This window comes from Rhagoletis zephyria, unplaced genomic scaffold (assembly GCF_001687245.7).
Source record: "Rhagoletis zephyria isolate East Lansing unplaced genomic scaffold, Rhagoletis_zephyria_1.1 Rzeph_scaffold_00044, whole genome shotgun sequence".
In the NCBI taxonomy this organism is placed as follows: domain Eukaryota; kingdom Metazoa; phylum Arthropoda; class Insecta; order Diptera; family Tephritidae; genus Rhagoletis; species Rhagoletis zephyria.
In genome coordinates, this window is record NW_016157128.1 from 733,159 (window position 1) to 745,252 (window position 12,094).

Below are 12,094 nucleotides of genomic sequence, written 5' to 3' on the forward strand. Positions count from 1 at the left end.
AGCCATATTATCAATAAAACATTAAGTTCAATAACTGCAAAGACCTAATAAACTAGCAAATTAAAAAAATAAATAACTATAACCTTACGAGATAGGGAAATTAAACGTTTAAATCCTTTAGTGTTACTCCGCGCAGCCTGTGAAAGAATTGCAAAACTCGTTAAATTAATTTGTATTTTTGAATTACATATGTAGTAGCTACTTACAAGAAGTTTAATTATAAAAGAAAGTGGTAGATCGTCCTTGGCGTTTGCACCAGTCTGCCAATAAATCACATACTTAATAATTTTCTTAAATTGAATATTTAACAAACTACTTATAAAATATTGTGATTGAAGAAAAATTGTCAACAAAACTAAAATTTTTTCTTGTGCTGACAAATTACTACAAGCTTCTTTCTATTATATTTTTTTTGTTTTATCGTTTACGAGCTTTTCTCTAACTATTTGGCGATACGAGAATCCATCGTAAAACATAATGTTCGTAAAATGTACGTTTTCTTGCTGGCTGGGACATTATGTACTTTTTTAAATATGTATGTACGTTCATAAAAATATGTATCCATGTTTGTGTGTACATTTATGTGTATGTAGGAAAAAATGTGAATGTGTGATTTTTTTTATTATTACAAACATCCATGCAATATTGGAATCATTAGCAAGCGGCCTTTATAGGGTAAACTCAACAATTTGCATTCTATTTCGTCTACGGGAAGCGATATTTCTTCCTCCAATGGAGTTAAATACACATATGCCTAATGTCATTGAATCTACAGGTTCCGTGAAAAAACTTTTTAATTTTGTAAACTTCTTTCCTACGACTAAAAGCTCAGTTAGTCTAGACTTAATTTCCGTAACTTAACTTAATTTAATATTTTGGCTAACCTGTTATATGAGAAACTGTGTTGGCGGTTAGTTAAAACTTAACTTACGGTAAGAAACTTAAGAACCTGTAGATTTTAGGTTCTCAAGTTACGGCCTTACGGAAATTGAGAGCGGTGAGAGAATCAGGCTTGCCAGACTCTCGTTTTTGTATTTCTTAAAAATAAATGAAAGCAAACATTTTTGTTTGCATAAATTTTTTTGATATGGCATTTTAGCCAGCGAACTGTTAAACAGCTGAAAAAAGAAATACAAAAACAAAATATTTCCGCTCTTGGCTTAAGTTGACGTGTTGAATAACCATTGATGATTTCTTACGGTAAGTTAACTTAAGTTAAGTCTGGACTAACTGAGCTTTGAGCCCCCATTCTCATTTTTAAAACATTGGATTTTTATAGGAGTATACGGCCTTATTAAACACTAAAAACACAGTTATTACGATGGTACTGATACCTTCCATTTTTAAGTAATTTTAAACCAACGCATACAGGCTGTGTTACCAAATTCTCAAGTGTAGTTCTGTTATAAAATTTTTGTAGCACATGTGTTGGTTTTTGACATATGTTTTAAGGATCTGTAAGTAGTTTTCAAAACCGTATGCAGTTGAGCCAGATTACGGTTGCCAGACGTACTGATTTTATCACTACTGCACTGATTTTTCAACTCTTGTACTGATTTCATTCATTTCTTCAATCAGTACGCTAATGTCCTGATTTTTCAAAATTTGTACTGATTTGTACTGAATTTTCTATCCAAACGAAATACTTTACTATTTTCTTAAGGTTTTTACATAACGTTGGAACTTCCTTAAACTGTACTGTAAAAAATAAGCAGAAAATAATTAAATTATAGTTGACATGTTTTAGATAATGTTTGATATGCCCAAGAAATTAATACAACAAAAAGATTAGTCGTTGTATGGGCATATCGCCGGGTCCTTACGTACCAGTTGCGATAATATGATGGAGCTTAAATTATTTAAAAGGAAGGCTTAAATTTTTCTCGAGTGTTGTTAATTATCTCGAAAATAACTTTCAGTTTAATAACAATAAATTTCAATATTCGAATGGCTTTTGTCTATAACTAACAACTCCTTTTTCTCAATTTACTGACTGTAAAAGAGTTTTGCATACAAGCCATGGGGTTAAATACTCTTTTTAGCGAATTCTTAGTCTTTCACAGTTTTTGCGTAGTTCAAAAATTATTTAAGCCATGAGGAAATATAGATGAACTCCTTAAAAAGTAGTATTTTTTTACAGTATGAGCGGATCTTAAGAATAAAGTTTGTTTCCTGGCGCAAAGAGAGAAGCCGGCTTCTAGTTAAAATGTTTGAAAGTGAACTTCAAATTAAAAGTAATTTTAAAATGAAATGTATAGAATTCTTTGACTATTTAAACACTGAAAATGGGAATGATCTCATTATTGCTATTCAAAACTGTCATAAATATAAAATAATTTATTGACTCCTGTGTACGATGATGTTTACACTCATGTTAAAATGAATAACATTTTTAAAATAATTAATTAAATATTAATTTGTTTTAAATCAGTTCGAACTTGTTTGAAATATAAGGTTTTTAATTTTTCGAAGACCCGACCTTTGACCCCTTATAGCACCTGTAACATAGAAAAAGTTATATATCGTTTAAATAAGAGAAAAGGGCGTACCACGACTATATTTTTACTTTTTTTAGTAGTTTACATACAGTAATTTAAAATAATTTGTACCAATTTTGAATTTCGAACGGAGAAATTACTTTTTTACCTATGACTCAATCTCTTAAAAAAAAATTGGTTTGGGCCAATACCCAGGAAAAAAGTTGATTTTGCCGTACAGTGTTATTGCTATTCAAAAAGTCACAAATATAAAATAATTTATTGGCTCCTGTGTATAATGATGTGTACACTCATGTTGAAATGAATAACACTTTTATTTTTTATGAACTATATTTTATTTATATAAATATTGTTAAAAACAAGAACTCAGGCGTTTTAAATTTTCTGTTACTTACATTCATAATTTGATATACTGAAAAGTACTGATTTTTTTAGCATGAAAAAGTCTAATGTACTGATTTCGTGCATAAAAAATCTGGCAACCTTAAGCCAGATACAGTACCTATCGCGTTAATATTTTCAGCTAAATGAAGTAGGTGATGGACATTGTACGTCACGCTTGTTTCTCCAAATATGACGGGAAAGTTTTGAACAAATAATGACAACATATTTTGGGCTATGTTAATATTCGCATAATAACTCTTAGGGCAAAATCATAATCTACAAGCCGAACGAAGGAACAAGGATTCATAGTATAGATCATTGGAAACATAAGCCCTTAAAACAGAAGTTCCTGTGTACAGAAGAAACTGACGGAATTCAGTCGCTTTCCGATTTACTATTTCCTCAAAACCTCTAGCTTTTCTAGCGAATTCATTAGGAATATATGGCTTCAAGTCCTTTAAGCTGTTTGAAATACCGTCTTTGCTTTTTTTAGTCAACCTAATATTAATTTTATCATTTAAGATTCTTAATAAAAATTTGCGCATTACTCCTAAGTCAATGAGGTGCATACTGCCTATGGTAACTTGGCTAATTATTTTTAAACCAATTGTTTCCAAAGGCGTTTCTTTGTTCCTATATTTTGGTAAATGGTGATTGCCATATTTTCTATTTGTAAAATCTTCATCCGATACTAATTCCCCGCTTTCTAGGCTATATACCAGAGTATGTTGAATCTTTCGACCCACTTGGGAACAATTTGAACAGCCATTTGCCGATACGTGACTTGGAAAACCACAAATAAAAGCTTTGGCAGGGGCATCGCACACAATACTTCGAATTTGCACTTTGATGCTTTTTCCTAAAATTTCTACCCCGTTTTCTACACCCAGAAAAAGGTTTAGTTATAATAACCAAGATTTGGTTATTGTAACCAAATGGCAGAGTAAGATATGGCGAAATAAATATTATGTTGATGCAGCTCTGCAATTTGCTTGAGCATTTTAGTTGTGGTAAATATATATATGGTAATAGTTTCCAAATAACTGTATTGAGAGGACCAAATGATCTTTTGGGTTAAAACTATTATCAGTTGTATGAAATTTTTATTGACTCGAACAAACACATCATAAAGTGATAATTACATACGTGTTATTTGAAGCAAATGCGATTTGGTTAAAAGAAATTCATATTTGGGCAAATGAAATAATACTCAGGTTGGTACAATTTTCAACTTGGTTATGTAAAATTTCTAAAAGACTTCATTCAGGCAAGAGTTTAGTATTGGAAAACCATTGTTTTTTTGATATAAATAACAAAATTAGTTATTCCAAATCGATTTATAGTTGCGGCAATTCATACTATTATTGTGTAAACTAAATTAGGAAGTTTGTCCAATAAAAGACTTTGTTGGTTTAATAATGAAATTTTTTATTGTAAATATATAGGGGTAGTTCACACTTGCCTGGTTATCAGGTTATCTGGTTAAAAATTATTATTCTGTAGTGTATTTTATTGTTGTAAACTGAATAAAAAATATAACCACATAACCAGATAACCTGATAACCAGGCAAGTGTGAACAACCACATAGTATATATCACACAACTCAAAAATCAGATCCGAAAATACTTACAAGTAGGGATATTCTTCTAAACATATATGTACCAGGGATGTTGCGGATATTTGCATTCGCATTCGTTATGCGAATGATTCGCATCATTTTACACATTCGCATTCGCGTCAAATGATACGAATGTATTGCGAATGCGAATGTGCACATGGGCAGAGAGTCCACTCTAATATTGTTGAAATGGCCAGGGCGTTTACGATCAACCAAGAAAATGCCAAAATCAAGTAAAAAATAAAAGTGTATTAATCCTTGCAAAGAAATTTCGGATTTTATTAGTAAAATTAAAACATTTTTTCCTTAGTTTAAAATTTATTTTAAGTTAAAGACATTTTTTATGTTAACGTAAGTTTTTTGTGTAAACAAAATACAAATTTTGGTAGCTGATTTACGAAGATATAACTTGCATCATTTATGAAGCACTTAAATATATGTTTATTTACATAAATAAATAATTATAATACTCATTCCAAATCTCTAACGTTTATAATATTTTTCCCATTTCCGGCTACATGGACTTTTATTGGTCTGACATAAAACTGGTGATCAAACTTAAAAATTTTTTCTATTTCATTATTTCTTGGCAATATAATTTCATATCCTTTCATATGATTGATATAAGCTGCTGTTACACATATTTTGTAAACTAAAAAAATATAGTTTTCATCTAATACAATGTTGAAAATTATTCCAAATATTGGATAATCGAAAATATCGTTTTCAATATAGATAGCCAAACCTGGTTTATAGCATGTCCCATTTGTCTTTAGCCATGAAACAGCTTTAGTGTTAATTCCAACATATTGGAATAAATTAGGTTCAACACTTGTAAAATTGTCGGCAATACAGCCATATTCTACATTAGTTTTAAGAACTTTTTGACTTAAAAATGTATAACAAAGTTTCAACTGAATATTCATAGAAAGCGAATAAGTTATGTTCACACGCGAGTTTATAATCCTAGCATATCCTTTTGATAACTGATGAAAAGATTCAAACTTTGCGCTTGAAAAAAGTAGGATAATGTACAAGAAATGACATTTTGGTATGAGCGTATTAAAAAATTTTAAATAAAACTGGTTATGATTCATGATAAGTTGCCCGAGGTAAATGATTTCATGCTCCGAAATAACTGAGCTAGTTATGATGACAATCGTATCGTATAAGGTAAGATAAAATTCCCATGCAATATCATCAGGGGGAACTAAATCACCTATAACAATACCGAAGTATGATACTAAAGCTGACATTTCTGAAGCAGTAATTATAATACAACCCTTACGAATATGATCGGTAGAAATCGAAGAAATTTTTTTACCTCGATCGGCTTCGGAATAATCAAAATATTTTAATCTTTCGTTTAAATTATCCAAACTGAAATATTGAGAACTTATGCAATGATGAATTATTTTGGCCATATCATATCTACATACGCCTAAATATAAATCGTGCATAAGGTCACAAGTGTTGTTTGTTATACAATGATAATATGAAATCTCATTAAATATACATTGCTCTTTCACACCATAAGACAATGTTTGTGCATCAGCTGCATAATTATCTACTTTTCTTAATGGTATCTCATCCTCTACAAGCCCGAAGTTACAGTCCTCTTTTGAAGCCTTGCAAAAGCGACAAAAATATTCTGCTCTGAAGCATTCCGTAAATCCAAGAAGGCTATTCATTCCTAGATTATCTCCTAATATTCCAACGACTACAAAAAATAGTTGGTAAGTTTGATTGTTAACATTGATTACTATTCCAACGTCCGCAAGGTAATTAAGCTCATCAATTATTTTCCAAAAACACTTTTTATTTCCAAACTTTTTCAAGTCCACGCTATTAATAAATTGAGCTAAGTAAACACTGTCAACTGACGAAGCAAATTCTGGTGACATTGACGCAATTGAGAAGTAAAGAGCTCCTATTTTATAAACACCTGCAGCACTTGAAAGAGGATTACTGATTTCGAAGTCATCATAATATAAATATAATGGAATAAACGTTTTGCCACAAAAATTTTTACAAATCTTTTTCCAAACACGACCCTGGAATAAGCTTGTATACAATGTAGGTGAAGTATTTCGCGAATATTCATCTTCAATGTGGCTTATAATTGTACTATAAACGTTTGGAAGCTCGAACAAATTTTTTAAAACTCTTCTCAAAGGAATAACTTGAGCATAGCATATCTTGTGTGTGAACATAACTACACCGCCAATACTTCTATCATCACTTATTTCTCCAATTAGAATCGATTCTGGAGATAAAAGTAAATTATTATTTTGTAAAAATTTTAATCGTTTATATTCCGTGTTCAAATCGGACCAAATGCTTATTTGCAGACAGGAGCTTATATCTTTATGATACTGTAGCGGAATGAATGCTTTTAAATTAGCATCAAAATTGTTTGTTTATGATTTTACTCGACAAAAAATCAAAGTTATTAACAATATCATTTACTACCGATCTGGCTATTGATGTATTGCTATAAAGCTGACCAATGAATTGAAGTATATATTTTTCTATATTATTTACGACTAAACTAGTATTTATATCACTGCTAGGTACTGCAGTATTATATTCATCACAATTTAATATATTCAGATTTTGTGGTGACCCAAACGAACGAACAATAGAAGTATTCGTTTTATGAGCTATTATAATACATTTGTCTAAGTGTTTTTTTAAAGATGATATAGACGCGAATATACGTTGACACGAATCGTTAAGGCAACGATAGCATAATTTATTACGATGCATAAGTTGTATGTGACGAATTACTTGAATTGAATCACGAAATAATTTTCTGTTGCACATATTACACTCCATGTTGATTAAAGTTATAAAAGAACATACATATAACGTTTACAGGAATTTACTTGCGATTATAAATCAAGGTTTTCAAAAATATTCCATATTTCATGGAACAATATCCATTAGAGGTGTTGTTATTTGTTCGGGAAAAATTAAAATCCTTATTTTGAGGAGTGCCGGCCTGATTATTTTTCCTTTTGGTATAAAAAACCAACGTCTGAAGTTTAGTGGCGATTAGAAAACATTTGATGGACCCGGAAACAGTCTGAAGTTTTATATACGTTCGCATGCAATATTTTACATTATTTTTATTTTTTGTCGGTTTTAGATGCATCAAACGATATTATTTTAATGAACCAAAAAAAAAATACTACTATTTTATATAAATTCATCCTAGAACTTAGTAGAACAAAACAAATGATCCTAATATTACTTTTTTATTAAAAAATCTAATGAGGAATAAGAAAAATATAGATTTTTTAGCAATAATTCATTTATTGAAGGATATTTTTCATATTTTTAATTCTAATTTTAATGCATACGCAAAACATTTCTAGTCACATATACATTAATTACTCAGTTATCTCAACAACTGATTGCAGTAGCACTGATTTTTTGAAAGAAGGGTATTGTTTTCTATACTCTTCGACCAACTGGAGCACTAATTGCAGCTCTTCTTCATCGTGTGTAAGTATGCGATTATAATCTTGAACAAATTTAATCCCTCTTTCAGCGGCATCGTTAACGACGAAAAGATCACGGCAGAAGCTCCAACCTTCTTCAAAATCGAAAGCAGTTTTCCAAGCCGAGGGGTCGAGGTTAAGGAAATTTGAAGATAAACAAAAATGTCCGAAAAACTCTTGAGTTTTTTCTGAGACGAAGTCACCTAAAGTATAATTTTCAAATGCAGATAAATTTGAATGATTGCGCCCATTTTTTAATTTGACCACTGGATTATTTGAATTGAGTTTTTCGACCATATTGCGTTTCTCCTCACATGAAACTTCCGGGCCAAAAAATGCTAGCGCCACCGTTTTTTCGTTAATGTACCATAAATGGTTACTCATTTTTTTGATAATAACAGTCGAGATACTCATGTCTATTTCTGAATACTTTAGCCCTTCTTTTATGAAGTTTAAGTCGTGACGCGGTGCCAATATAGCATTTGTACATAAAAACCATGTTTCACAAGAAAAATACATATATCTCGTATGCCGTCTATTTCTCTTTTTGTAAGTTTAAATTGTGAGCGAAATATAAATATCTTCAAGCAATATATCGCTTTGGACATCCACCGAGCGTGGCTGGTTGCTCCGGGTGTTTTAAAATTGAAATTTCTAGCACCAAGAAAGACTAATGCTAGTTGAAGCATTTCCTTATAATCATCTCGACTGTGCAATTTAGTCAGTTGGTTGTTACAAAAGTCTATTAAACATTTTCGTTTTTCTAAACTTATTTTGGAATATACAATTGTGTCGTCGATTCCGCTTTCAAATATGTCTTGATTCAAATCTGGCCAAGACTTTGAAAATCTTTCAAATATTAGAACCCCCGATGCAGAGGTCGCAATATGATTTCATATATATGGTGCCTACAAGGTAAATGAAGTAGCTTGTGTTCTAACTTTTTTTCTAAAAGAACTGCAGCTCCATTGTCAATGCCAGTATTCGAAGCTGTAGTGTCGTAAGAGAGTCCTTTTATTTTGTCTAAAAGATTCCAGTGTCTCAGTCGATCATATACCACTTCTGCAATATTTTCACCAGTTGATGAATTTATTTTAGGTGCTCCGAGAAATTTAGTACTCCCATTGTAACTGATCAAAACTGCAATGCGATCCACTTTGTTGCGATCTGTTAAGTCTTGCATCAGTTTCCCGTCGAAATGCGCGATAATTGATCCATCTTTACTTACCTATGAATTTGGAAAGAATAATCAGGATTTATAGTGAAACTTACGGCTCTAACTTACATTATCAGAGAAGCCAGCGGAAATTTCATTGAACGCTCCCGAACGATATTCTTGACGTAGACGATGAATAGTAGAACGGTTGATGGCATATTCTTCTACTGGATGGCCCAATGCTTCAGCAGCCGCAATTAGTATATGGACTGCCATGCCATCCGATACTTTTGCGTTGTCTAACGCAGCTACCAAACGAGAAGTTATAAAGTGCTTCCGACCTCTTTTAACAGCAGAAGAACTAGCATTTGATTCAAATACCATGGATTCCACTTCTTCCATATAATGACTTGTTTCACTTTCATTGATGTCTGGTTCGCCAAATGGTATTTCATTCTCATTATCTGAATCATTCCAATCCATCAAATTGACAACGGCTAAGAAATTATAAAAACATTATAATAGCATTCGAGAATAATGCCTTTAGTTTTTTACTACTGTAAAATTGTATTTAATTTAAATTAATAAATTAACTACATAAACCTAAAAATAGTTGACGTCCCACTGTAACTTAATGTAATGAATTACCCGATTCTTGGGATGTTTGTTCGTGATGTTTCCTTTTGCGTTCTTGTTCTTTGTGTAGCCGCTCTTGTGCTCTTTTTTCTCTTCCATATAAAACCATATCAACACCTGTCATGCAGCCAGGACGTCCTTTCTGTCTTTGCATTTCCAAAAATTGTTTGTCTTCCCAAATTTTCATAGTGTCTAATGCATCAGCTGTGGCGATATCAAACAGATCCTCTAAATTGTTCACATATTCCTCGGCAATTCTCTTCTGTGCATTAGATCTCTTATTAGGAGCCGTCTTTTGAATCGATTTCCAATTTTCATATAGTTTTATCAACTTGTCCGCACATTTGTGGTCTTCTCGAGTAGGAATTTTCGCCTGCTGCCAAAATATTTTTGCTGCATTGATAGCCAACTTGGCGCTATCTTTTGCATTAAGATCTACAAATCTCATGTTGTAGAAAAATACTTGCAGTAACTGTTTGTTTGACGGAAGTTTTGCGCCAGTGATTTGATGGGATGTCCTGCCCACCAAATCGATTTTGTATAGATTTTCAAGCGATCTGCGTGTCACAATGCGTGACGTAGTTGGAATATGTTCTACAGTTGATACAGACATAGTGAACAGTATAGTCCTATTAATTAAAATTAAGTCTTTATTTTATAAATTGTATTTTTTGTGTTTTATTTCACAGGCGCCGACAATTGATGTTTTCAGTTCGCCTACAACAGCCGATTGCTAGAAGTAAATACATACACACAAGACAAATCTTAAAAATGATTGAATAAGTAACAGTTCTTATATCTGCTTCTTTTTATTTTCTAGTTTTTAGCTGTATTTGCGACTAAAAACGAGAAAAAATAGGTAAAATATCACATTTTGCATGCAATTGAATGTAACAAACTTCAAACAATTTCCGGGTCCATTAAATATGCTCGGATCGCCACGAAATTTGACACGTGGGTTTTTTAGACCAAAAGGAAAAATAATCAGGCCGGCACTCTTCAAAAAGTCAATATCAAAAAATAAGGACATCTCTAATATCCATAGCTTAATATTTAAAATAAACGGGTTTAGTTTAATTTACAGCTTAAACTACCCAGTAGCAAATTTAATAAATTGCCAGCAATTTGTGTGCACTATTTAAAATACATTAAGAAAGTTGCATTTTCTTGTCTTCTCTTTTTATCTGATTCAATGTATTAAATACAAAAGGTATTTGCTCATCTGACTTCGTGCGTATTTCGTAAAGGCCCCATTGAATCAAATAACAAAAGTTCTCGCACTCTAATGGGTATTGAAGATTGAAAACTAAGTAAATTTTAAAAAGTAAATCAAGTGCTTTTAGAAGCGACGGCAACTCATACGATACCGATTCGATTCTCACATAGGCTTTTTGTATATTGGTGAAGTCTTTACCTATTAAAATTATGAATGGCTGAAGATGCAGACCCATGTCTAACATACGCTTTCGTTTAAAATCAACTATTCTCTGAATATCGCCAGGGATCTGTAATTTAATCTCTAATGTCATACCAATTTTTAACTTTGAAAGTTCCATTTACCTTTGCTTGGACGAAAATGCTGCCACTGTTGGTTTCCAGAACCGTACCTTTCCAGCGGAATTTCCCCCCTTCGACAAACGAATTTTGTTAGCTCTTGGGGCCATCAAAGATGCCTGGAGATGAAATTGAATAGCCGTTATTGAATCTTCAGTGCAATAAAAGGAAAAAAGTAGTTATACATAATTAAGGTAAGATTTTTGAACTTTACATGAAGTATGTTTACCTGGATGTAGCTTATCGTCATTATCTGGCTGTAACTTCGCATTTTTTTCAAGAAGTTCCTTATAAGTCAAGTCATTTTCAGTTAGCTTCTTTTCGTACAATTTGAATAAGCAGGAGAAAAATTGTTGCCATCCAAATATAAAATTATTTTGTCTGCCAGAAAATTTTATAACAAAATCTCGTTCGATCTATTTAAAGAAATTTGTAATCGTAAATTTGACAAGCAACTACGCAGTAAAGTGGAAAGTCTTACCAATTCGAAGCCCTTCGCTTCTTTCAAAATTGGCCGGATATTGAATATGTCTTTCGCGGTAATATATTTTCTATCCTCAACATCGCATTTCCGTAAAGAGTATGAATTGTTCCAATGATGAAGAACTTCACTGCCTTCACGGTTATGTACCAACCACAATTTACTTTGCTCAGCTTCTGTAAACTCTTAAAACAATAATTTTGAACGTTTATTGATATTTTAAAAAGGGAATGTGTGAGTATATCGCAAATTTTTTTTTT

At 31.9% G+C, this 12,094-nt stretch overlaps 1 protein-coding gene across 1 annotated transcript in view; it reads right to left on the minus strand.

Moving 5' to 3' along the window:
* Positions 1 to 11,045: 11,045 nt before the first annotated feature.
* LOC108367409 (uncharacterized) overlaps positions 11,046 to 12,094 on the minus strand; it is a gene marked incomplete at its 5' end in the record, with an annotated part of 2,140 nt that continues 1,091 nt past the window's right edge. Inside the window, 4 exons of the mRNA XM_017622019.1 lie at positions 11,046 to 11,304; positions 11,360 to 11,504; positions 11,583 to 11,769; positions 11,835 to 12,019. Coding sequence (XP_017477508.1) covers positions 11,280 to 11,304; positions 11,360 to 11,504; positions 11,583 to 11,769; positions 11,835 to 12,019 — 542 coding nt within the window. The remainder of the gene's footprint in view (positions 11,305 to 11,359; positions 11,505 to 11,582; positions 11,770 to 11,834; positions 12,020 to 12,094) is intronic.